The sequence below is a fragment of the Microtus ochrogaster genome, linkage group LG4 (assembly GCF_000317375.1).
Source record: "Microtus ochrogaster isolate Prairie Vole_2 linkage group LG4, MicOch1.0, whole genome shotgun sequence".
NCBI classification, from domain to species: domain Eukaryota; kingdom Metazoa; phylum Chordata; class Mammalia; order Rodentia; family Cricetidae; genus Microtus; species Microtus ochrogaster.
Genome location: NC_022030.1, coordinates 13337670 through 13365501, shown reverse-complemented (window position 1 = coordinate 13365501; position 27832 = coordinate 13337670). Strand labels below are relative to the sequence as shown.

General features: G+C 41.7%; 1 protein-coding gene across 6 annotated transcripts in view; it reads right to left on the bottom strand.

Moving 5' to 3' along the window:
• Nucleotides 1-27832, bottom strand: part of Phactr2 (phosphatase and actin regulator 2) — a 272398-nt gene that overhangs the window by 28122 nt on the left and 216444 nt on the right. For 3 of the 6 annotated variants that reach the window (XM_026786170.1, XM_026786173.1, XM_026786172.1), the window contains exons 6-12: nucleotides 25946-25957; nucleotides 24129-24663; nucleotides 18524-18726; nucleotides 16900-17056; nucleotides 9771-9826; nucleotides 3734-3795; nucleotides 2048-2185 (exon numbers count right to left, since the gene is read on the bottom strand). In XM_026786170.1, coding sequence (XP_026641971.1) covers nucleotides 2048-2185; nucleotides 3734-3795; nucleotides 9771-9826; nucleotides 16900-17056; nucleotides 18524-18726; nucleotides 24129-24663; nucleotides 25946-25957 — 1163 coding nt within the window. The remainder of the gene's footprint in view (nucleotides 1-2047; nucleotides 2186-3733; nucleotides 3796-9770; nucleotides 9827-16899; nucleotides 17057-18523; nucleotides 18727-24128; nucleotides 24664-25945; nucleotides 25958-27832) is intronic. The other 3 variants (XM_026786171.1, XM_026786174.1, XM_026786175.1) reach the window with 1 other exon arrangement.

Below are 27832 nucleotides of genomic sequence, written 5' to 3'. Positions count from 1 at the left end.
GAGGGAAATGGGAAATGGGGAAGAGGCGGAAATTTTTTTTCAACAATTAAAAAAAAATAAACAAAAAAATAAAGAAAAAAACCAAACAAACAAAAAGAAACCTGAATCTACAAAGAACCCCTATGAATCAGCAGGAATCTAACAAGCCAGAAGAAGACAAGCAAAAGCCCAGCAGTTCACAGAAGTGGAATCTAAGTTTCTGTGCACATTTGACGGTGTGTTTGCACATGGAGGTATCTGTCCACAGCCTCCTTCCTCAGTGCCTGCTCCCTGCCTGTGAGCACCATCCCACCTTCAACGGCCTTTTCTTGCTTTCTACTAAACGTTGGCTTCTGCTCTAACGATCACGTCTCGCTCGAACTTTTCCTCATGTAGACTTCATCTTTACCCTCATTTTTGGCTCCTTCCTTCAAGTAAAAAAACTGTTAAAATTTCCATCCCTGATCCCTTGGACTAGAGAGATGACTCAGTGGCTAAGAGCATGATCTGCTCTTCCAGAGGACCCTGATTCAATTCTAAGCACCCATGTGGCAGCTTACAACTGTCTGTAACTCCAGTTCCGGATTACAAAAACACCCTCATACAGACATACATACAAGCAAACCAACAAATGACATAAATAATTAAAAAAAATTCTTTTCCAAATTAAAAAGACAGACTCCCATTTTGATGCCCTTCTTTGGCTTATGATTAACTTCTTCCCTCAAAGCTGAGACCTTGGTGACTGTGTTTATCCTTACTGTCTTCCAACAGTCAGTCCTTTGAAATGCCTCTCTTTCTGGGCATTAAACATTCACGGTCATCCCTCTAACGCTCTCCTCCTGGCTGATGTGTCTTCTCTTTTCACATCTTTCAGTGGTTTCTTCTACACTCTTCTATCACTTTTTTTCTAAAATGTTTCTGGGATGCCTTTCTTAGCTGTGCCCCTCCACTCTTCTTTTCAGCCCTGCTGGGACTTGAACTCAGGGCCTTACCCTTGCTAGTAGTTTCTTTATAAACATCTCCAATGTGTCCTTCACACATAGTATATGCTTGACAAAATGCCTCATTTATTTAAGAAGCATCTCTACACAGTATCATTAAATACTCAGTTACAGGTATGGTAGGTATTTACTCAATGCCAGGTTTCACTGAGAGTAAAAAATTATGAACTCATCGATAGAGATACTGGTAAACTGGTAACGTGAAAAACTTAAAAACAAATGGTCGGTATTAATCTCAGGCTATGCAACCTCTCTTGGAAACAACTTAAGGGAATATTTATTTTAGCTCACAGTTTCAGAGATGTCGGCCTATCAGGGATGGTGCAGTGGAGAAAAGAGGCTCCCAGTACACGGCCTGACAGCAGCAAAGCAGACAAGACTACCACCGGAAGAAACTCCCAATATTCCCATAATATTCGTGCTGCCAACCAGGTCCTACTTACTATACTTCACCAGCGCCCAGTAATACTATGCATCTGTCAAGGGATGAATTCGTTTTTAGACCAGAGACTTCTCAGTCTAGCTGTCTCTAGGCAAGGCCTGACAAAACACATCTGCATGCACGCTTTATGATCTCCTAGGTATTTTGCACTGCAGTCAAGCTGATAACCAAGACTGTTATCACGATGAGGAAAGCCTCCTATCACAATTAAGAAAGCCTCCTATCAGCCAGGCGGTGGTGGCTCACGCCTTTAATCCCAGCACTCGGGAGGCAGAGGCAGGCGGATCTCTGTGAGTTCGAGGCCAGCCTGGTCTACAAGAGCTAGTGCCAGGACAGGCTCCAAAGCTACAGAGAAACCCTGTCTCGAAAAACTAAAAAAAAGAAAAGAAAAGAAAGCCTCCTATCACAATGAGGAAACCCTCCACCACCACACTTGACCAAGGACAGGTTACACAGCAATTTAGGACCAGCTTTCTCTGAGACCCAGTAGAAAGAACTGTATTGCTATTGCTTTACACGACCACTTGTATTTAAACTTCCAGAGGGAGAAAGGGGCAAGGATGGCTGAGCAGAAGCTGAGCACACAGGTTTTGGAAGCATAAAAGTACACTGAGATACTTGCCTTGTCGGCAGGTGTCAACCTGGCCCAGGGCTTGTCGGCGCGGCGGTCATAGTCCGGAGAATCCGTGACTTCTACATACTCATTAAACCGCAGGATCCTTCGGGCTTGTAGCTCTGCCACAGAAGGTCTTAGGCTGAGCTATAGGAGGTTAGGAGGGAAAGGCAGAGATCAGTTACACGTTTACAGCCTCTAGGTGGCAAGGTTTCTGGCTGGAATGCTTCAAAGTTAAGGTCACTTTCAGGTATTAAAAGAAAAGCAATGGCATCTTGGGAATTTGTAACGAGACCTAGAAAGCAGTGTGCCCTCATTTCCAGACCAGAAAATCATCACTGCTAGCTAGGTCAGCCTTTGGCAACTGTCTGGATTGAGCAACTCCTCATAGCATGCCTGGCACTAAGATTAAGGTTTGCCTGTCATCTCTGTCACAGGAACACTCAGTGGTGAACACACAGCTCAAGGACAGTTATGGTGGTGGCCGATGGACTAAGACAAAGCTATGAAACTCATAGAAAATGAGTCTCTGCTCCAAGTGAGTCTGGCATATGTAGAAATGCGGTGTTCTCTGCAGAAATGGCTCAGAGAAGGGTATAGCTACAGTGTGGTCTTCCTGGAGAGATGGGGACAGGTCCTGCGCTGGCCAACACAGCCAGGACAGGTGACTGGCAGATGAAGGAGGCTTCATGGAGGACACTCCTTCTTGCAATCTTTCTGACATGTCTGTTCTTGGGGATTCCTTCTCAAGTCCTCTGTCACATTCAAATTTATCGCGTATTTAATCCGGCCAGCCCTGGGGTGTCCTTGCTTTGCTCTCTTGGTCCTTTCACAAGCACCAAGACAGACTGGAATAATCCCACATTTGAAAGAAACCCAGACCTATCTCGGAATGCTTTGTTGTGAGCTCCCCAGCCAGCCCTCAACAACCTGAGTCAGGCCACACACTCGGCTGGCTATGGGGTCACACTTTAGTCACCTTGCTCTCTTCCAGGTACGGAAGGTATATCTGAGAAACCACTACAAGGATTTATGATGAAATATAAATTCTGATTGTCCTTAATTTTTCCAAAGGCTAATTAATTTTAGCAGAGAAGAAAAAACAAAGTCGTGGTCCTGGGATCAGGTTGGTATTTTTGTAAATAACTGGAAACAATTGCCTGAGTTCTAAAGATAAGCCATTTGTCAATTGTGGCAACACTGTGGTCAAATTCACTCAATAAATTAGTCACCCAGGCTTGCTACAGAGTAGAGGCAAATCATTAAGAGCCACAAAATACTTATTTAGTATTTCCAAGATAAAATGGAGAGTGTGAGCATTTTTAAACCTAATTAATGGCATACAAATATATTGAAATGCTAATGGTGGCTCTCTAAATGGAAGATTTGTGTATGACATCTTTTTTGTTCATTTTTGTATTTAAACTTTTTTCACTTAACATACCTATTATGATTATTTCATAATCATTAACTACAATGTACAAGCTGTTAACTTTTCAAAATGAACATAGCACGCAAGTAGAAGATAATTAATTTGTGTGCATTGTTCATTTTAATGCCTTGGATCACATGGTGGCCTAATAGAAGCACTCATTCCTAAACATCCCAGTCACGTGTTAAGAGTGGGTTTGTATCTAACGAAGATTAACTGTATCCCAGAACACGCATGCTCATTAGCAGTTGAAATGTCATCACCTTCCGGCTGAGTCTCCGTTTGAGTTCCATTTTTGCTTCTTGCTCCTCTTCTTCATTCTTTTCTGTTAATTAGGCATAAGTATAGTTACTAGAGATGATCGTACAATCAGAAAAGTCTACAAGGAGCAACTACCCGGCTCTGGCATATGCTGATTATACAAGCCATCATGTTAGAAATCTATCAAAGGATTCTTCAGAAAGAGCGGTCATATGCATGGGATATCTATGCATACATGCAATGATATCGTTTTCCCATAGGGAACTGGTGGACTGTCTTCACTGATTTCAAACCTTGTTGCTTCCTGATTCTTTGTTCCATGCACATATTATTGTCTTAGAAACATAAACTACCAGAATTCAGATAAAAAAAAAATCTACTTCTGGATCTGATCTTCATGTGAAAACTCCAAGGCACGTTAAAAGAACAAATTAGAACCATCCCATGCACGTCCGAGCTGCTGACTTCCATTCAAACCCAACCAAAATATTTGATCTGTCTTCCTATGTTTCCATAGAAGCAAAATGTAAGCATTCCTTGGGCCTTGGCTTTCAAACCACCGTTCTGAACGGGGTCAAGTTGTACTGCGGGTAGAAATTATTTATTTTCTTGTGACTTTAACTTTCCAAAGTTGTCTTTTTCTCTAGTGCTTCATCATGTAGTGCAATTTCAAGCAGTCCAACAGATGGGATTGAAAAAAGAGTTCAGAATTTTTAAAGAAATAGGCAGCCTTCAGGATTTATGGGATGCTATTTGGAAAGCTTCTGTGTGTTTCCTGTCTCTCGTCTGTATTAAGTAAGCCATTGATTTTACTTCATAGCAAGATACGTAAATACTTACATTCTAAAGAGTCTAGTGAAGAAAGACTGTACTACTTCAGAAAAATTCTCTTCTATGAAAGGTTTTATTTTATTTTACCTTATTTTTGATTTTTTTTTTTCGAGACAGGGTTTCTCTGTAGCTTTGGAGCCTGTCTTGGAACTAGCTCTTGTAGCCCTGGCTGGCCTTGAACTCACAGAGATCCACCTGCCTCTGCCTCCCGAGTGCTGGGATTAAAGGCGTGTGCCACCATCGCCCAACAAAAGTTTTATTTTTTACTCTCTTTCCCTCTCTCCCCCTCTTTCTCTTCCTCCCTCCCTCCCTACCCCACGAGTGTAGTATACATCAGAGGACCTTGAATGTCATCATCTGATTCTACCTACCTTGGATTTTAAGAGAGTGTTTTTCACTAGGACAGGAGGTTTACTGATTAGTCTGTTAAATCTGGCTAGAGAACCCCAGTAATCCACTTATCTCTGCCTCACCACACTTTTGTTTGTTGTTGGTTTTTGTTTTTGTTTTTGTTTTTAAAGACAGGGTTTCTCTGTACCTTTGGAGCCTGTCTTGTAGACCAGGCTGACCTAAAACTCACAGAGATCTGCCTTACTCTGCCTCCCAAGTCGTGGGATTAAAGGTATGCGCCACCACTGCCCATCTAACACATCCAGTTTTTAAAGTGGGTGCTGGGGATAGAACTTAAGCCCTCACGCTCGCGTGGCAAGCACTTTACTGACTAATCAATTCCTCAACTCCAAAATCTATTTACTGTAACATTTTAAATGGACTTTTCACCACTAAGCACTGGTTCTAAGAGTAAAAAGTTAGTCTTGAACTCACAGAGATCCACCTGTCTCTGCCTTCCGAGTCCTGGGATTACAGGTGTGCACCACCACCTACAGGCAGTAGGTAGTGGTATTTGCTACAGGCATTTGCTCACTGACCAGCTTAAATTCTCCATACATCTTTCTCCTTCTCTGGACATACCAAACTTTCTGTTTTCTTCTCAAATACATCTTTCAATTTATATGTAGGAGAATGACCTTTGTTGTTACAGACAAACTGAAATCACTCTAAGACAAGAGAGTGTTCCTACATCAGATGGATTTGGTTATAAGTCAGATTTCTTATTATGAATGAGCTGTAAGCTTCGCTTATGGCTTTACAAAAATATGTCTTTCTGTACCCTTAAAGTATACTCAAAGGGTCGGTTACTTAATGTGAGCTGAATGAATCTTGTGGATTGCCTATTATACATATTACACAAATTCCAAACTTCTTGTTAATGTGATTAAAATCAGAGCTATACAAGGCTAGAACTGTGATGACATAATATTAAAAGAAGAAATAATTTAATAAGCATAATTTTAGTCACGTCTTCCTATATGTCTACTATGCTTCACTTCTTTTCTTTTTTTTAAGCTACTTAAAAACATTTGATGTATTCATTGAATTTTATGAATGTTTTGTCTACATTTATGTTTGCACACCACGTGTGTGCTCGGTGTCCACAGAGGTCAGAGGAAGGCATTGGATGTCCTAGAACTGAAGTTGCAGACAACTGTAAACTGCCACGTGAGTGATGGGAATGGAATCCAGGTCTTCCGCTACAGCAGCGAGTGCTCTCAACTGCTAAGCCACCCCTCCATCCCAGCTAATCCCCATGCTTCATTTCTTAAAGGCATTTTTCAAAGACAAAAAGAAAAAAAAAAGCCCAAAGTTTTTCACTACTTGTGTAAAATGTCACTTCTTTAAAGGGAATATTAGTTTCACCCTATTAAGGATGTTGTACAACAAGGTGACAGTCAGCGATGTTTAAGAAAGAAAGAGCCGATGAGGAAGTTTAAGTAAACAGGGCTGTACCATCTGGGAACTCTTCCCTGACACTAGGAAACCGGCTTTTAGCGTTTCCCATGTTTGAAGTGATTCTTCTAAAGAGGGTGAAGGATGGAGGGGGCTGCCACTGAGTCTTTGCAGAGTGGTAGGACCGGCAAGGGGAAATCCTGAAGCTGGTACCGAAGTGTTCACCGCGAGAGTCATTTAGGACACATCTCCTTCACTTGCTGACGAATTAGAGGGCTAACCCTACTGGGTGATGTAAACTGTTGGGGGCATTGGGATGGACCATAGGGCTTTTGTGAAGGAAGGGGCAGAACTTTGGGTCAGTGTCTTATGTCAGAGCGGAAGGGTGCCACTTCAGACAGCCACAGGGAAGTGTCTGAGTAAATACTCCATCAACACCCCTGCTTTCAAGGCAGCAGGCACTGCAGAAACCTGCCTGCCAAGCCAGTATGACTCCAGCATTGTGTGAATGAGCTGAGAGAGGAGAAAATAAAGCAAACCAGCAGCGGGAGTAGCGGTGCATGGTTGAGCCCTTGCTGTGCAGAAAATGACCTGGGTCTCCCCCAACATGTTCTTTGTGGTTTTGTTGATCTTTTTGCCTCTTTACATGTTTCCACGTGGGTGGATTTTTGTTTTATTTTTTAAACATTTATTTATTTTCTGTTTTTGTGTGTTTGTGTGTGTGTGTGTGTGTGTGTTCACAAGCACACTGCCACAGCACACCTTTAGAGGTCAGAGGAAAACCCATAGGAGTCCATTCATGTGGGCCCTGGAGATTAAACTCAAGTTGTCAGGTTTGCTACCAGAGTCTTAACCTGCTGTGCCATCTCACTGGCCCCAGACAGGTATGTTTAACAAATAAAAATACATCTATAACCTTTTGAAATAGAAAAATAGCATATATATGTCATATATATGTTAAAAAACACAACTCAATGGGTGGCGATTTATGATAAAGTCGTCAACAGTAGAACACGCATGGCTAGGTGCACTCTGTAAAATTTCTTCAGTTTTTTGTAGATTCAAAAGATTTCACAATTGATTGTTGAAGTTAAAGATTCAGAATTCAGTGACCTGGGTCATTTTTTTTTCTTTTTCTCAATGGAAAATACAGCTGGCCTGGCATTCACAGTGTGCCCACGAGAGCAATGCATCCTTTCTCGGGTCCTGTATGGAAAAGCTGTCCCATATAGATCACTTTTTCTGGCCAGCCAGAGGCAGGAAGAGATACCTCTATATATGATCTGTATTTTAAGAGACTGGTTTGAAACTGAATCATAAAATATAAATGTAGTTGATATATTATACAATATAATATGTATTCAAACACATTATATAGCTTATGCATTATACAATATGAATGTAGTTAAAGAAAACAGTTTTACCAACATAGGAAAGAAACCAAGTGTGGAGTATAAGGGATCTGATGGTAAGACATCAAGTTTGCTCCATGTCCTTACAAAATAGTTACTGGTATTCACTGTTATCTTAGCCATAATTACCAAAGGGGTGGTGCAATGCACGTAGAGAACTATTGAATACTTTATGCTTTGAATCAGCTTCCTAGCCCCCAAGAGATGGTCTATGTGACCTTAAAAATCATATTGTATCACAGTTTTCTGGTGTCTTCATTTAGATACTGTTGCTGCTTTTGAACAAAAGCTTGAGATGAAATATACGAGCAAAAAAGAGGGCAGTATGGAGGAGTGCAGAAGCAAGGGGGCTGAATGAAGTGTTTGTGGGCTAAGGCCCTGTGCTGCTCAGTGGAAAGAACACCCCCTCTCTGCCCCAGCTCTGTCTGCTTCCCTTGGCGCATGTCAGGGGATCAGGAGCCAGTTATCAGCCGCTCCAGACTGGAAATGGACCTCCACTTTCCAGAATCAACATGAACTTAGAAGGAAGTAAAACAGGGCTGGACCCAAATCTGAAGTTGACTTTGGTGCTTCGCTCTTTCCCGAACCTCCAGGAAAACAGAGGGTAGAGAAGCCAACACAGCACTTAAGATCAACATGCAATACATTTCCGGATCCATGAAAGAGTTCCTCAAATAACTAAACTCCAGTGTGGCTTGGCACATCAGTCCCAATGGACAGGATTATCCAGAACTTGCAAGGCCTTCTTTTCCAAGTAGCTCATCAGACACCCAAGAAGACATACCCTCTGTACTTGCAGGCCCTCACAGTCTACCCTTGAGTTTAAACTTTAACTCAATATGTCCCAGGAACTCCATCATGGAAAACACTTCTGAAACTTCACGGCTTTGTTTTCATGTCAACATTAGATGTTGCTTAGGTAAAAATGCACCCTCCTTTTGTAGTTACAACCTTTTGGTCTTTCAGAGTGACATTTCTTCATATTAGCAGCCACTTTGGTAAGTTCTAGTCAACTCAGACTCACAAATAGCCAGATAAAAGCACAGCAGGGGAGTGATGCCACAGACTGTGTGGTTGGTCCTGCTTACACTGGTAAGTGTTCATTGCTAGGTTGCTTCAGTTATGGCAAAATTGCTATAAATATGCTACAAAAATCTTTCTTTCTCTTACAAAAGAAAATAACTCCTATGAAAGCGTGGGGTCATCCAGTAGGCTGACTGTACTCGGTCAGCTTGGTTGAAAAGGATGCCTCCCTGCCAATGGCTTACTGCTATCATAGTCTGCCCGGAGTTCTGATCGTTCTTGTCTTTTGGTATTTCATGAACTAAAAAGCTTTTTTGGAACTAGGTTAATATCTAGGCACTGCTTTTTAGCTCACTGGAGCTGGTGACCATCCTGAGAGAACAGCAGGATAGACTGTGGTTCTAGTGGGATCTCCTCACACTTTGCTGCCAGAAATTGGAAAGGAAAAATCAAGTGGGAAATGAATGGAGACCTCTTTAAGTTCCAAGAAACCACAAAGAATTCAAGAAAGAAGAGGAGCAATCACAACAAAGGCAAGTGAAATGCCTGGAAAAATCCCTCTTACCATAATTTTAAATTGGAACTTTTACTCAACCTAGCAACCAACTGTATTATTCATAACAATATAGGAATGTTTGATTGATTTCTTTGTGGGTTTGTTCTTTGGCAGTTATTTGAAAGTAGACTAGAGCATTTTCTTTAATATTTCAGCAAAAGAACACATGGGATAAATTTAATTTTTCTCAAAAATAATTGCTATGACCAGGACTCCACTTTAGGGGATGTCAGGCTTAAAGCTATAAAATGAAATATGAAAAACAAGAAATTATTTTTTTAAATACGTAAACATCTACTAATATATATGACATACACGGGCCTTCCCAGTCAGCTGTGAATCATGTTTCTCTCCTGATGGATGGGTTGTCTCTAGGGCACCTTGTTATGGATCACATTAGGGAATCGCAGTATGGAATCATATACTCACGTCTTAAGATGTTTCTTTGCTCTAATTCTTCAGTTGTTGGCCTCTGGCTGAGTCTCCTAGGATGACAAAATGATAGACTACAGGTTACAAAATGAACACACCACGAGTTACAAACAAGGCCCATTTGGTGGAAGACACAAGTGAACCAACAAAGTTAGACTTTTATCTCGGGAAATAAAAATAAAATTTAAGCCTATGAAATAAACATCTCCCTCCTGTTTGTAGACTACTGAGCATGACTTAGACTTCCATCTGTCACCTCTCTTCCACTCATCCTTGTAAGAGAGGCATCTGGCTTTTGGCTGGGCATATGCCTACAGATCATAGCTCCCCTAGTTAGGTGCGGGATGCGACTGACTTCTTGAAACAGGACATGAGCAGCATAAGCTTTCCCCCTCCCTCCTCAACACAGATGAGTGTGTGGTCTCTGCTTTCCTTCTAGCACAGGCTGCACTGGAACATGGTATTATGAGCCAGCTTTGATCTTGCAGATAAGATTCCCCAGGGCTGTAAGAAATGTGCAAAGCAGAAGGAGTCTGAGTGTTAGGACTACGGGGAGAAGAGGAGAAATTTCCATCATGCTGGGTGGCCCAGTTGTCTCTAGACTGCCTGGTAAGAGAGAAATCAACATACATTGCTTGAACTCCTGTATTCTTGACATGTTACAGCAGCTTAGCTGATAGCTTACTTAATTAATGTACAGTGCACTGGGGCCTCCAATAAGCTGCTGTTGCAAAGTTCACGCCAATGTATGAGCTGCTCAATCTGTGCTGCTCGGGGTATGACGGGAAACCCTGCAAGTGAATATATTTCATACAACGCTATCTTGAGCTATGCGGGGGCCCCTTCTTCTCTGCTGTTGAGATAAGCCAGGCTCAGCCAGGATTCGTAGTTAACTGCTTTACATGAGAGCAGGAACTCTTAGAAATTCCGTATAACTTTGTTCTTGGTCTTGATTACATCATCAATTTGTTTTTAATTGTAGCGAAAGATTGCCTCAGGATGTAGGCTGCATTTGTGTAAGTGAAGATAAAGATATATGTATTTACTAGACACAGCTGATTCTAAATGTTAGGATCACTACAAACCAGTAATCCTTCAAATGTCTCCTCAAATTTTCATTGAAGTTAGATATTCATTGGGTTTGCTTTGAAATTAAGGCAGTAACTGAGTCCCCAAAAGGGTCCAGGGAGCAACAGTACCTATGCAGCTGGATTCCGTGCCATGACTATACTGTATGCTATGGGTGTGCATTGCTGGTGTACTAGAGATTGTCACACTCAAGTGTGCTAGCTCTCTCTTGCTGAAGGAATATCCTTCCTCTGGAATGCTTTCTTTTCCTTTCCTATTTTCTAGAATCCTACAGTTGATTAAAATGGGACCTTGAAGGTTGTCTGTCCTCAAGAGTAGAAGCCTCTGGGTTCTTTAACCTCAAGGAACAGTATGAACACTGAGCAGCTCTTGCCCTTGGCGTTAAAAGCACGGAAAACTATAAGAATAACCACAGCTACCTTTCACTCCTACTTTTAAATGTCTAGTCCTTGTGCTAGATGCTTAAAGTGTGGGGAATCCTCCAAACAACCCAGCAAAGTAAAGGCTGGCTCCCAGTTTGCTGATGAAGAAAGGGATAGTAACTGACTTGCTTAAACTAAAACATGAGCAAATGTTGGGGTCAAGATCTGCTTTTATCTCATTGGACTTAAACTGTGTTATCTAAGCTTAAACTGTGGGTAAAACCTTGAGCAAGGGGCATAAGATGTGCTGTGTTCACTGAAAAGAACATTTATATATTACTAAGAACAAACCCTACTGTATTGAAAATTTAAAGCTATAGATCATGTACGTACTTATAAAAATGTTAAATATTTTAAGGGTGGCATTGGAATACTAGTTCATAGAAGATACAGGTGGTACCCCAGATTTATGGTTAGAATTGGAATGGAGATGTCTCAACCCATTCTAATCTATGCTCACACTTCCTGGTGAAAGACTGGGCATGATCCCCAAGGAATCCCTAACGACATGGGTAGAAGACCGATGTTCTAAGGGCAGGAACCACACTGCTAGGTTGTTTTTTTTTTAAAAAAAAAAACCTTTCTTTATCAGTGTTCAGGTTTTGTCTACTTACTTGGCTTGTTCTTGGTTAATTTATGATTGCTATAAATAGTCTTATAATACATATCTTTATAAAAAGCCTTTCAAATGAATCACTATAGATCCTTTCCTTCTTACATATGTTCCACAAGATGGAGTTATGTAAGTTATAAAAGTAAATAAGAAGCCTGAGCTAATAGGCCAATCAGTTTATAATTAATGTAGGCCTCTGTGTGTTTATTTGGGACTAAATGACTGCTAGATCAGGCAGGACAGAAACCTCAGTCAACAAATGGCACCAACATGAACAGCTAAATCCACTTACAACCTGAGAGAGCTTGGGAAATAATTCTGGACAAAAATGAATAGCGTTGGTAGCAGCAATTTCTCGGATTTGCTCTCCTTTACTAGAGGCAAGCACATCTCATTTAAGAGAGGCTTCCTAACTCAGCTTTAGTTGTGAAACTTGCAGCTCTTTTAAGAGGCCCTGCCAGCAAACACTTAAACGGTGTTTATGAATTGCCAACAGCATGCATCTTGGTGGTGTCAGGGACTTTAAAACTCCACAGAGTTGTGACAATAAACATGGCTCCAGTCAGTACTTCTGCCATGAAGCTAGGCTCTCAGAAAGCTAAGGAATGGGTTTAATTCTAGCCATACTGCTTAGCAAATTAAAGACTCATGTTGTCAAAAAAAGAAAGATGTACAGTAAAGATAGATTCAGGTGAAGAAAACCTCTAAATGGTTTACAGTGTATTTAAAAATATATGTAGGCTTCAGAGAGAAAAGGAAAAGGATAAAGTCCTTAAAATAAAAAAGAAACAAAGAGAGTTGTGTGTAGTGGCACACACCTTTAATCTCAATACTTGGGAGGCAGAGGTAGGTGGATCTCTGTGAGTTCAAGGTATGGTGTCACACACCTTTAATCCCAGCACTTGGGAGACAGAGGCAGGCAGATCTCTGTGAGTTCCAGGACAGCCAAAGATACACAGAGAAACACTGTCTCAAAAAGCAAAAAAAAAAATTAAAATAAAAATAAAAGAAATAGAGTTTAAAATAAAGCCACGTAAAGATGAAAAATAGACAGAGAGTATGGATACTGTATGTTATTGTGTTGTCTTTAAATTGTTTGATGACTAGGGAAGGAGCTAAAGCTGCTAAAAGACATTTGATTATAAATGCTGCTGAGTTTTTTTTTCTATAAATAAAAAAGCATTGGAAAATACAAAAGGTAATCATTTGTTTGTAAGGTTTAATAAACTTGGGTTAATGCTAAAAAAATGTTGCTGGATTAATCCAACATATATATTTTGAAAATGCCTTGACTTCAAAATTTAAGTTAAAAGGTATGTTACTTTCGAGAAGAGGTTTTGCTTTTGTTTTCACAGGAAATGAGAGGCTGTGGATTCATTCTAGATTAAGAAAAATAAGGTTTGATTAAGGAAGATCCCCTGAGAAATCTCCAAAAGGAATGGATGGTCCAGATGATCCAAAATTTCAGGGGACCTCTGTTGAGTTTCCTATGAGTTCTGCATCCAGAACAGTTTCAAGACTGTTGGCTGAGATGATCAAGCCTCACAGAATATTCCATTCAGGACTTGACCATAATTCAAAATTTTCTTTAGCTCCCTGTAAGATTATCAGTGCTTTCAATCAGCAGGAAGTAGTCTGGAAAACTACACCCGCATTCCCAAAATATGGATTATGGATGTTTGCCTTTGTTTAGAGTGTTGGTTACAAGTTGTATGGATAATAGTCATGAAGAAAGCTAAACAAAGGATATTAGATTCAGAGTTTTTTTTTTTAAAGGATAGTCTTTTATCCTGTCACTTGTATTATTTTTAATAAATGCTGATTGGCCAGTAGCTAGTCAGGAAGTATAGGTAGGGTGATCAGACAGGAAGTAGAGGTGGGGCAATGTGAACAAGAGAATTCTGGGAGGAGAAAAGAGTCAGTCTGCAGTTGTCATCCAGACACAGAGGAAGCAAGATGAGAAGGCCTCACTGATGAAAAAGGTACCAAGCCACATGGCTAACACGGACAAGAATTATGAGCAAATATAAGTTATAAGAGTTAATAAGAAGCCTGAGCTAATAGGCCAATCAGTTTATAATCAATGTAGGCCTCTGTGTGTTTATTTGGGACTGAACGACTGCGGGAATGGGCAGGACAGAAACCTCAGTCAACAGAGTTATTATGCAAAGAAATAGCTTTATAACTATTTTATTTAAACTGCTTCAAAAACACATATCAAGAACAATGTATACTATTTTCCCACAAACTTGGGTTTAATTTTTAATTGTGATTCACTAGTTTAATAAGTGTGTGCAATTTCAGTTAAAAGTAAACATTTAATTTTCCTGGGTACTTGTAGTTCAAGTAGTAAAGGCTTTAATTTAAGAACTGTTCTGTGAGTGTCATCAACTGATGGCTGTTGATGCTTTCTCCTCTCTTGTTTTAGATATATTTTTACCTTAGGTTTTTTTTTTCAGTTTTAAATAAGGCCACATCTCATTCATTCATTTATTTATTAGTTTGTAAATTTACAGTGCTTAGGATCAAACCCAGGGTCTTACATTTGCTAAGCAATCCCTCTACCCCTGGGCTTTACCCTTGACCAGACACTCTGACTGTGACTAGTCCTCCCTCACTACTGAGTTCATCATACAAACCCTCAAACATCTTCAAAACGTGCTACCAAGGGTTTTTCATTCCATCTCAGTGGATCAGCTTGGATCTTTCTTTAGCTCACATCAGAAAGGGGTCACATTTGTCTGGTTTCCTTTTGTAAATCATCAAGGCTCCGATTCCATAGAACGCATCTACTTTCCTCCACACACTACATGAGGGGCACATCTGATGAGCCTGTCTTGTGAGTGTGCCTCACTGATACAAATGTCTACTTTCTCTCCATTCTAAACTCATTCCATCCATCGTGGTTGTCTGGACAGGGCGTGTTTGGAGCCTCAACCGTTAAGTGGTTGGCTACTGACAACGGCTGCTGGAAATGCTGTGACTGCCATGTCTCCCACTTGCTGTGCTCCCTGCTCCGTGCCAATGCCTGTGTTACTAGCATGACAGTATTACCACGCTGCTGATGCTCATGAATTAACCTTAGGGGTTTTTTTTGAGCTTGCAGAAGTTACTATATAGCTGTTTTATTTTTTCTCAGAATTTTCTAGGCCTATAACTAGGAATAATAACAGTATTTTGTTCCCATAATTTATAGCTTTTTTCGCCCCCATTACAAATAACCATGGCTAGACATTTAGTATGAAAAAAGTAGGGAAACTTTGCTCATTTAAAAAACGCTTTTAGGTTTTCTCTAGGTACTAATGTATTTAGCATAGTTTATAAAAAACCTTTAATTCTGGCTTGTCTCAGGCTTTTTTAAGCTAATACAATTTTTACCTGGGTGCTGAGGATGGAACCCAGGTCTTCACGCTTGGACAACAAACGCTTTATCAAGTGAGGGATTATCCTGGCATGGGGCTCACTTTATAAAAATCCTTTACTGTGATAAACTATACTAATATTCTTTGCATTTAAGGAGTTGCTCCTGTTTTGCTACCATTTTATATGCATTATTTTTCTATGATTAAAAAATTTCACACCAAAACATAAACAAAGGGACTAAAATAATAAAACACATTTGTCACGTATCCGCATGCATGTGGTGTAGAAAGAATGGTATAAAAGAAATCCATCATAGCTGAACAGTGATCCAAACCCGCTTCTGTTCTAAGGAACTGCAGTTTTCAGAGAGTCCCTTCCTTTCCCCAGACCTCAGAGAGGCGCCTGCTTTTAGTTGTTAAGAAGACAAATTTGACATGAAGTTCCTCTGACTTCTGCTAGCTCTTTCCTGAGGCAGGAAATGGTTCAGGCTTAGGGTAGAGGTGAAAACCCTCCAGTGAGGAGCCCCTTGGCAAACTGCTCAGGACTCCTTTTGGAGTCTTAGTGGGAGTTGCAAAAGCTGGGGACACCACACCCCCAGGCCTCCTCCTGGATTTCTTAGGGAGGTGAGCCTTTCCTTCAGCTAGGGGCCACAGCTGCTGCCTGGGAAAGTCTCCCTTTTAGCAGAGAAGGGCCTTGGAGATTCTCTCCCTTGTGGAGAACAGCAAACATTCCCTAGCAGCCTTGCACAACCCTCCTACAGTGATCACGAAAGGCTTTGGTTTCTAAGCGAGGACAACAACTTCCTCCCATCTTCACATCCTGATCTGGTGCCCTTCTCCCAGGGATACACCTGGGTGGGTGTGCAGAGTGAGAAAAACCAGTGGAAAATAGTGACACTCGAGGGTGCTTATGCTGGCATCAAAAACAGTTCCTTCAAGAATTAGCCACTATTAAAAATCTTAGTTAAATGGACTTTTGAAGCCACTTGTGGTCAAAACAGAAGACCTCCAGCACACGAGAACAGCAGGGTGTGAGGAGTGATGCTCAATGACCCACCCATTCTAAGCTAACGGTCTGCGTCTGGACAGGGGGCTATGCTTATCTGACCAGGACAAAGCGAGGCCACTGCAGCTTGGTACTTCTTCAGTCTCACAGCCCAGAGGATGGAACCTCATAGTTTTCACATAAATCTCAGTAAGTCCCCGGATTAGAAGAGTAGCTGGTCAAGTTGTGGACTGTGCGCCAGTCTCCCCCATGCCGCCCCTTTTGGTAAATGCATTTTATTGAAGCGCTTTCACGTTCATTTATTTCTATGTTGTTAACATCTTCTTTTATGTAATGGCCGAGTTGGCTAACTGCAACAGAGACCAGCCGGTCATCAAAACCTAAGACTTCGTAACAGATTAGTTTTTGGAAAAGTCTGTTGACCCCTGAGCTACGTTCTGGAGATCTCAAAGCTACTGGCTAACTGACCAAAGAGCAAATCCTTTGAGTAGTTCACAAACTGAGATCAAGTTTACAGGACTGGATGGGCCAGGAGCACCTGAACCTGGGGAATTCACCAAGCCCTCAGGCAGGCGGGAGACTTTGAAACAGTGACGAGAATCAGTCACTTCTTCACTCATGCGCCAGCAAGTACCTGACCAGGTTGGTCCCGATCTGCTGTCTTATTTCTTGCCTTTCTTCTTCAGATGTTCGCTGCAGGATGTTTTTGTCCTCCAGTTCTTTCTTGGATGGTCTATTGCCAAGTTTGATGGCAAGAGTGTCCCTTCGGCGTATCTTACTTGCCAAAGCACCTGAGGATTGGGAAGGAGCAGAGATACAGGTACATCAGTTTTTAACCTAGCAGGGCTTTGGTTACACGTGGCTGAACTTTAACAGGACCTGAGTCAAATTCTTTACTTGCGTGCAAGAGGGGAAGCTTAATCAGTTCAAGGGTGTGTGGCGGGGCCGGGGGGGGGGGATTTTGAGTTGGAGATAATTCGTTTTGAAAAAGAACTAAAGGATTTTTTTAAAAATGTTCTAAAAAAAAAAACAAACCCAAGATAGCATGAACACGCTTGGAAACAGCACCTCATCATCTGGACGGAGCTCGAGGATTTTGAGTTGGAGATAATTCGTTTTGAAAAAGAACTAAAGGATTTTTTAAAAAATGTTCTAAAAAAAAAAAAAACCCAAGATAGCATGAACACGCTTGGAAACAGCACCTCATCATCTGGACGGAGCTCGAGGAGGTTTATTCTGCTGATTTGGTGGATCATGGAAATCGGTGATTGCACAAGGCTTTTGCTTTCTTTTCAAGTCAAGAGCTTATCCTCACTCCTTTTCTGTACAGTTAATCCTTGTCATCCCATTTCCCCCAGCCAGGCGTCATGCTGGCAAGGAGCCTACACTATACACAAATGCTTTAACCCTCAGTCACCCAGGCATCCTTAAGCCCCCAGCAGGCAGTAGCTATCAGGTGGGTGCTAAGGAGAGGAAATCTAACACATTCCTGCTGAGTCATTAATACACTGATAACTTTTAATCATCTATAAATCCAACCCCACAGTGAAATTCTGCCAAGTCATGCTCCTCCTAAGTTAAAAACAAAAGACAAAAACTAAAAACCACAACATTTTAACAGCACATTCTAGTCATCTAATTAGACACAGTCACGGCTTTGATTCATCTCTAGGATCCTTCCTTTCTAGAAGGCATCTTGTTTTCGCAACGATGGACAAGCAAGCATTTTCACCTCTAACCAAGCGTTGGTCATTCTCGACTCATTCCCCTCCCATTTCTCTTTAAGTATAAAATGAGTGAAAATGTCTAACACTTCCAGCAAGCCAAGGAAGCCCCACCCTGGCCGATAATCTTTCTTCAAGAGCAGCTCCCTGGAGGGATAGGCACCTTTGTCTTTCATGAGAAAAAACGCTGCTCTTAAAAAGCTTAGATTGTTTGTATCAAGACAAATCTTCAGCCTAACTCATTGTCAAGGTGTGGCACACCTATGTTGTATGTTCTGGCAAAATCTGTCATCATGAACTAAACTTTGGGATGGGCGCACTTTTTTTTTTTTTCAGTACTGGGAATTGAACTCATGGAATTATGCTATCCTCCAAGACTGCTTTTACTTTTTAGCTAGGATAAATATATTTCTAATTCGAGAGAAGAAGGTGAAGGGAAGAAAATGTTGGGCAGTGGCTAAGGAGATTTTGCACTGCACGGTAGGTGTCTCTCTGTAAGCCACCTGCTGCTTTACTTCTTGGAAATATTCTTACTTTCTCCGCTGCCGTCATCATCATCATCCTCTTCCTCATCATCATCGGTGTACAAGATGGGTCCGTCTGAGTCAGAGTCGTTGGATTGGTACTCTCTTGGGGTCTCACCCTCCGGGGCACTGAAGGATTCTGAAGAGTCTCCCGCCTGCCCGGGAGTCAGCAACTGAGGTCCAGCCTTTCCCAGCTCATCTTTGGTTGCAAAGCTATGAAGGGCAATAAAGGAGGGTAATGTGAAGTCCAGAGCGATCCTTATGGTTACTAACACCACAAGAAGCATGCTAGCCTCATGAACATCCTTCATGCTGGGAAAGGGAGAAATGCAACATGGGACAGTCATCCAACATCACTAACACGGACGTTCTCTGGGGCATTACTTAATTGTTGAGGTTTTAGATTTAGCATTTGCAGAACATAAAGGTATTACTAGATGTTCTCTAACACATCCCGCAAATGAACAGAGTGAAACTGGACTTTGTGAACCGATTCATCCATGAATCACGGGGCAGTAGAGGAGACAGTAGTGGGTTAGGGCTACTGGCGAAACAGCTCACTTAGTAAAGTGTTCGCTGCACAAGCTGGGATACCTGAGCTTTCAATTCCCAGAGCTCACATGACAAAAAAAATATATGTGGTAGTGCTTGCTTATAACCTCAGTGCGGGGAGGCAGGGACAGGCAGATTCCTGGGGCTCTGCCTACACTTCTTTTGTGCTCTTCAAGTCTAAACATAAAGCCTCAGCAGCTCCAGGGATGTTTCTGGATCACTCAGTTGACTTGCTCGCCCCATTCCTCTGCTCTCATGGTGACCCAGCGCAGAGCTCAGCATCCCTGATTTGTCTGCCCTCTGACTCCTACCATGCCTTTGACACACAGGCTTCAGAGAGTTCTGCATCCCAGCACCCAGAAGGGTGTCATACAAGAACACACATCTCTTATTAATATTAGAATAAATCCCGTTTTCTTTCCAGCCAGTGTGTCAACAGGATAAAATTCCTTGATCCTCTCTGTGCTTGCATTTCTTCATGAACAAGACCGCCTCTTTCAGAGCTAGAGTGACGCCTAAGACACAAAGTCTTAGATGGAGGCTTTAAAAGAAGGGCAGTATACTGGGGGAGGGGCAACCATGCTTTGTTGTTCAGTTGGGTAAAGGTCTCTACAAGGCTTACCCATCTTCAAAGACTAATGACGTTGCGTGGGATGACAAAAATATTTAATTTCAAAAATAATGTAATCATTATTGTAAGATACAGAAGACCTCCCAAATACTTTGTGATATAAATAGATGAATTCAAATTTGGTGTTTTCACAGACAAAAAAAAAAAAAAATTAAAAACCAACCTCAACCCTCCTCCAAGACAAACAACAACACACATGAACGTGTTTTGATTGTTGCACACAGGCAAACTTCATTAGAACAAAAGGCATTTAAAGCTGGTTCTATGATTAGAGGCCCAGGCACTTCCAAGACTCTACCTTTTTTTTTTTTTAACTTAGAAAGACCCCAACAGCCTAAGTTGTTCTCAATAGGGTATATGAAATCTTTGAGTGTGTGTGTGTGTGTGGGGGGGGGGTGTCACTAATTTTGAATGCCTTCCTCTATCACTCTTAAATTTTGAGATAGCATCTCTCATTGACCCTGGAATTTAGCATCCCAGCTAGACTGATGGGCCAGCAAGCTCCTGGGATCTGCCTGTCACACTGCTGCCTTCCTATCCCGACCCTGGCACTACATACGTGCACCACTATGCCTTGCTTTTACATGGGAGCTAGGATTGACTTAGGGTCCTTTGCCTACCGAGCTGTCTCTCTCGACCCTGAAATCTCATTTTTAATTATGTGACATCAACATAACCCAAAAATCTCCCATCTTAACAATTTTAAAGGTACCGTTCTGTGTCATTAAGGACATTCATGTTGCTGTATAATTATCACCATGCAACTCTAGAACCTTTTCATCTCTCTAAAACGAAGCTGTGTCCCCATGAGCTAGTAACCCCACACACTACGCTCTCTGTGTCTGTGATGCTGACTGTTTTATGAAGGCTCACGTAAAGGTAATTATACAAACTTCTGGTTTGACTTATTTCACTTAGCATGATGTCAAGGACACCTATGTCCTAGCAGCAGCAGAATTTCTTCCTGTGGGGGGCTGGATGATATGACATTGTGTGCATATGCCACACTTCGTTTATTCATCAGCCAATGCCCAGTTGGGCTGCTACTGCCTTTTGGTTACTGGATATTAACTCTACACACTCTGGTATACAAATCTACTTCCCCAATTTCAATTCTCTTGACTATAAGCACAGACGGAGATTGCTGAATCATATGGTAATTCTGTGTTCACTTTTTTGGAGACAACACAGAATGAAGTGCCGTTGGAAAGAAGTGAAGATGTCTTTTTATGGACAAACTTTTTCGTGGTCCAGATTATTAGTCGATTGCTGCAGAAAACGATTCTATTTTGAGGATGCTGTCACTATGGACAACTACAGTATGTTTAAAGGTTTGTCAATTAATAACAGCATCTGCTTATAGCAAAACAAGGTACTTCAGGACTCAATCCTGTTAGTCACTAATTGACTGTGCTAATTATGTTGATCTCGCTGTTGATATAGTATTCTGCAGTGTACAGAGTTTGGCAGCAGTTATTCACAGCTCATAACTATTTAAAACTACAAGGTGGTTAGAGAATTTACAACACGGGTCCAAGAAAGGCTGTAAGTAAGTAGCCCACCCAACCTGGCCAGTGCAGTCTGGGATCCAGACTGAGACCGCTAGTCTACTTACTAAATGTTATATCATGAGATTATTATAATTAGTTAATAATAACTGTGCTCCACGTCTGCATTGGTCAGCTCACACCTCCACCCTTATGGTTCCTGAGAACACTGGACAACATTGAACATTACATAAATTTTTGTCGAGGGGACTCAACAAGTCATTTTAAATATGACCTCAAGTGGGTTGAATTTTTTTTCTGCTCCACACTACAGAGATGCCTGTGTTATGGATAGAGCTGTAAATGAATAAAAAAAAACATACTGAACAGCAGCCTGTGAGATAGGAGGAGAGGTGGGCATTTTTAAATACAACCACTAGCCCTATTTCAAGTTTTGATATTTGTATCCCAAACAGAAGGCTTTTCATACTATGACAGAGTTTTCACACATTGGGCGACTAAATATAACTGAGGAAAAGTTCTAAGGAAAGCAAGGGAGTGAGAGCCAAAAACCCTAACTCAAATTCCACTTGAAAGAGAGAGAATTTGGGAGAAAATCTGAGACACTGCATTTTCCAGGCTCATTAAGTCAAGGGCAAACACAAACTACCCCTGAAGAATGCATTATAAAGTCACTCTTTGCATTTTAAAAATATACTAAGAAGAAAACGAGCTCTTCTAGGAAACTCTGAGAGTGACTCTCGCTGATGGGAAAATATATGATATACACCCTCAACGTCCAAAGAGACCCAAGCTTATTCCCTTTACTCGGGGTATCGCTGGAAACAGAAAACTTACATTTATTTCTTTATTTAAAAATTCTCCATGTACCTGGGGTAACTAAGGCATTAAGGTCCTAGTAGAAAGTGTGGTGCTTAGCGTAATTAATACAGTCCCTAAATGACCATGGAAGTGAACTGAGGAGAGTCAGGTTGGTGGTGGATATGAATGGCTCTCCAAACACTTACAGCTACCCAAAGCTGCCTTCCTTTTTGCTTGGTGAACAACGGACCCATATACAGCATCCACTTTCTGAAACTGAAACCTTGTCTTAAACACACATATCCCGAGCACACTGATTGATTAAAATCGACTCTTTGGAACTAGCTTGTCTGGCTCACAATTATGCCTTTGGTGTTTACAGCCTTGTCCAACAGAGAACAAACAACCTCCCCCTATCACACCCGGAAAGAGAAAAAGTTCAGTTTGAAGTGCTGAGCAACACTACAACCAGAGGAAGGTGTGCTGTGTGCTGGAAGCAGTGAGGACACTGGGCTAAGGGTGTGGACATGTTCCTTGGAATTCAAGTCTTGGGAACTTCATCTTCGATGCACTAGCACTGAAAGGCAAGGCCTCCTGAGGGCAAAGCCATAATGAAGAGAGGAACTCCATTACAGAAAGGGCTCCTGGGACAAGGTGAGCTGTCTTGCTCTCTTGGCCCTGCCACCTTCTGCAGCAAGAACTTCCTCATTAAATGCTGGGTTGATTTAGACTTCTGAGCCTCTAGAATTTTGAGCTTATACATGTACTTTCATTATAAATTACTCTCTTTCAGGTGGTCTGTGACAGCTTCACCAAACAGTCCAATAAAGATAGTCTATCAAAATCGGGTAGTGGTGGTGCACCCCTTAAACCCCACCAGGTCTACAGAGCTAGTTACAGGACAGCCAGGATCACACAAAGAAACCCTGTCTTGGACAAAACAAAAAAAAAAAATTAAAAAATCCAAACAGATAACATACCATTTATCTCAATATTTTCTGTCTCTTCTAGCTTTTACTAAAATGCCAGGCAAATAGTTTGTAATTTGATATTTATTGATCATCCCTAAATTTTCCTTCAAATGATAACAAGGAGAAACATGAAATAGGTTCAACTTTAGATCTGAGTCTTTCCTAGACAGAAATGATAATTGCATGACTGGTAATTGCATCTATTATATACTCTGTTAGTTTGTCTTACCTATGGGGCAGGAGGTCTAACTTGCCTACCTCAACCTCAATAGCATATTTATAGGATTTTTTGAGGGGCATCAGAAAAGGAGCGAATGAGCTCCAGGCAGCTGGAGAAAGATGGGCCACTAGCCCATAAAGGGCAAGACCTAGTTCTTTATTAGACTGAGTTCTAACCGTTATATTTTGTTATCTTCCTGAACAAAACTAAGATGATGTGACCACTGTTGGGCCTTCTTTAGACTCTATGAACTCCATCGTCCAAGGCCGCTCACCTTCAGCACATCACTGACAAAAGCTGACCTTGGCTCACACGTTCTTACTGTCACAAGACAATTCAGTGAGTATGCATTGACGGCCTACAGCTCGTCACACTCTACACTGGCTGCTAGGGACACAGAAGTAAGACATGCTGTCTAGTTCTACAGACTGTATAGGAAAACTCTTCTAAATAAGCTACCAGTCCTGTTAATACATATTAGAAGATGTCACAGAAGAAACAAGGATTCAGTGGAAAATTAGTGAGGAAGGGGTCACTCTACTCTTGATATGAGTAGATCCAGAATTTTAAAGAGTTCTTTACTGTTGGTCTTAATTTTCCTGGGGAAGAAAGCTAGGTTGTTACAGGGAGATGAAGCTAAGCAAGCATGGATGAGTGATCTGGGACCAAATAATATAGGTTTAAAACAAGGACCAGAGGGGAAAAAAGGAAAATGTCTAGGTAGAAGAAAAAGAATGATGGTCTATGTTGAGAGAGGCTCGAAGCATCCTTGGAAGGCTCACGGGGCCAAAGTATATCTGTGAGCATCATCCCTGTCATCACACAGCCTATGGGAATTCCACCTGGTGAGACCACGGGTGTGGTCACCTAACATTCAGCACGTTTAATACAGACAGGAGCAGACTATATTCTTTTACTGTGTCCCAACTCACCACTGTGTGTGTTCTCTGCTGCCAGTTAAGTCGGCGCTTGAATACGGAGTGGTTCTGCTTGTCGGCTCTTCAGTCCAAAGGAGCTGACTCGGGTCTAAGGCAGAGATGGGCAGGGTATGTCCATCACTGACTAGGGCCATGGCGGTGTCCAAGGCAACAATGCCCTGATCCTCAAGTGGCAGAGGCAGGGCAGATGGGGAGGGCAGTGGTGCCACAGGATGTGGAAGGATGGTTGCCTTGGATTTGCCTGTGGCTTGCTCCTCAGCTCCAGCAGCTGCCTCCTGTTTGAGACTCTCTAGCCCAGCGTCGGAGGGCTCCCCTTTAAGGCTAGATGTCTCAGCAGTGCTGGTGTCGGAGGGCAGTCGGGACGCTGCCGTCTGCTTGCCAAACTTTTTCTTGCCCCTTGTGGTCCCCAGTATGCCTGTTTTGCTAGCAACTGACTCCTTGGACACTTTGGGGCGAGAGGAGGTGGAGGAAGCAGATGCTGAGGCAGATGCTTTGGAGCCAGTTGTTTTCTTCGGATGAGAAGAACCAGCTAAAAACAGAGAAAGTTTTGCATTAAAAATCAAAAAGGACAACACTCTTTAAGTGACAAAGTTGCAATTGTCAATGACATTTGAAATGCTCCCTTTAAAATGCATCAAGTCAAGGAATGTTAAGAAAATTGGTCAGTAATCATAGTGGTCTTGTTTACTGTCTCCACTCAACCTCTCAGAGAGGGAACAGTGACATTCAAGAAAAGTAAAGGGCAAGAAACCCTTGTCTCTCTCCTCCATCTTCACCAGAAACAGCTTAACAGGACAGCTGCCCTTTGTTCTGAGTTACTCTTACAGACCTTGATCCTAGGAAGGGGATGGATATGACGGGCAAGCTGACTATAGGACTTGTTTCTTTCTGGGGATGGAGAGAGGGCCCATATTCAGAAGAAGTAGGGTATATATTGCCAGCCTCTTTCTGGGTCACAAGTAAATTCATTTACCCCACTACCTTCCAAGTGGTAACTCCAAGGCAACTGCTCCCAAAACTCCAGGGAAAGAAGTTTGTCCTGCTGGCCTACACTTCCACCTGCTGTCATGAGGGGAAACAGAGAGGGGACAGTCACAGCAGAAACCCCCCCCCTTCAAAACACCAAACCACAAGGGAAAAATTGTTTGCTGTGGTTTAAAAAAAAGTCTACATGGGTGAAACTTGAATAATCTGAAGAGGAAGAATGTCACTCTAGCACGTGTGTGTGAGTGTGTGTGTATATCTATGCCTGTGTGGTTCCTCGGGCTTAGCCCTCGAGAGGGTCTTCCTCTGCAACCCGGTTTGTTTGAGCTCCTGGACTCAAATGATTCTCTTGCTTCTTCCTCCTGAGAAACTTCGAGAGCACACACACTTCAACTTTTCCAGAATTTCCAATCCCATCCACGCTGGCCATCCAGTCACTTTTACTTTCTAATGTTCTAGGCAAGCCTTCAAAGGCCTACCAGAGCAGGGCCTTTGCTTACTTCTGGATAGAGCTGACATCAACTAAGCAACTTCCAGGAAAACAAGTTAGATAGTCTTTCTTTTTTTCTTTTAATTACATGTATATATTTTAATTTTTCTTTATGTCACCTTAGGAAATCCATTTAAAATCCCATGTGAATATTAACTAGTTTCATGGCCTTTTTAATCTGTATTTTCTCTGAATATTACTTCTATTATGACGCTACATATTCTTCCTTTCCTAAGAGGGGGCTAAAGTTTCTTTCACACAACTATCAAAAAAAATGCCTTGTTAATGCACCAGGGAGGGCCTTCCCATTCTGCACACAGGTATCACAGTGACTTACCTCTGGAGGCAACTTTATTGATGCCAATGAGAAAGTTGAAATAAAGAACAAACAGAGGAACAGACAATGAGACATATGACTTTATTAATTTTGACATGTAAAGAAGCCAGTCTTACTTAATGACAAGGAGTCTAGTTAGGGTAATTACTATCTTAGACACACACAACAGCTGGATTTCCCCTTTGCCAAATCTGGGCTTGTCTGTAGGCTTAATGAACCTGATAATCTTTCTCTGATTACAAGTTAAACTCATTAACCGTACTAAAAAAAAATTAACCCCACTCTAAATTGATTTTTAAATAACAAAGACACGAAGCATTTTATGTTTAAACACGTTCAACTGTTTTTCTTAAGTTAAATAGATCCCTTCTTCATATCCATTCTAATGGTATCAATTTTAATATTTTTGAAACTTTTTATTTTTTGACAGAAAGTATTTAATGTCATCCTATTTTAGAGAAAAATATTTTTTTCCCAGTGCCTGAAGTGACTATTCAAGCCCTATTTGTTAGGTTAGAAACCTACACCTCAGCCTTTTGTTGATAGTAAACAGACAAGGGGTAAGCATAACCTCTGCTTTTAAAGTCTCTTCTGACAGGAGGGGGTTTGTTGACCATAACCTTGGTTAAAAAGGAAGCTTTACCTCTGTGTTAAAAATGTTTGTTAATAGCAACAATGAGAAGAACAGAATCCTGGCAAAACCAAGGATGTTCTAGACTAAAACGTGGTTCACCAAGGCATCTACGCTCAGAGGGAAAATTAGGTGACGGCTGTTTTCAGAATGTAAGAAATATAATGGAAAACCGAGGGACCTCAGTGCAGCCCTTGCTTCTCGGTGACAGTCCCAGAAGTGGTCACATTCATAGGAATAGGAAGGGTCCTGCACATTTTGCCTTAATACAAAGGACAGATGACAGCTCTCTAGCTTATTATCCTCTTAGGGACATCAAATCATATGTTAAATTTTCAAGAAAAAAAATATATATCAAGATCTGTCATGATGCTGTGTCCAGTCTTTGTGTTCATTTCCAGCTTTCTTCCCAGCTAGGTCTACAGTGAGCTCACACCACCTAGAGAAGGAGCGAGGGAGGAAGTATATGCAAGACAGGCTCTTAATTCCCAAAGACAAAGTGATGGTCTGGGAATTCTCCTTACTGAGTAGCTCCGCGCCTGTGTTACTTCACACACCACTGCTAGGCTTCGCAAGGCCGTGGGGGACATATAGGCACCAATGGGAAAAGCCACTGAGTCCCCAAGGAAATGACCTTTAGGCGCCGCTGGCTCATCATTCTGGGACATTTCACTTCAGAGAGATTAGAAGAGGCCTGTGCACCAACGATCAAAGCGCAGAAGAGAGAAACCCAGGGAGAGGTCTTCTTCCACTCAGAGAGCTGCTACACTGCCAACTAAACCAGTCTTTGAATTTCAGTATGACGAGTATAAATTACAAGAGAAAAAAGATCAACGCCAAGGCAAGTCCTTGCAGTTAATTTCTGGAAAGCTGCTGCCGAGGTTAAGGGAAATAAGATGTGCTACAATACAAAAGAACTGTATGCACACATGAATGGGGAAACGTCATCGAGCATGGGAATTCTGAGTGGTGTTAAAAGACAGATGACATAGATAGCAGGCATCATGATTCTATGAGACAATGGAAGCGGCATTTCGCATTAAGCTTGTAAGATTGAGAAACATATGAAGTTGCAAATGTCCAGTCACGATTTGTAATGGCAACATGTAATCACAATGCACTAGGACACTTTGACCTGTTGGTCTGCCGAAGTAGTGAGGGGGTATCACCGAGCATCAAATCAAATCCATCAAAATGATGTTAAGTGGAGTAGGAAACAGGGGGATGTTGCTGACCATGTATATGAACCTTTGCCG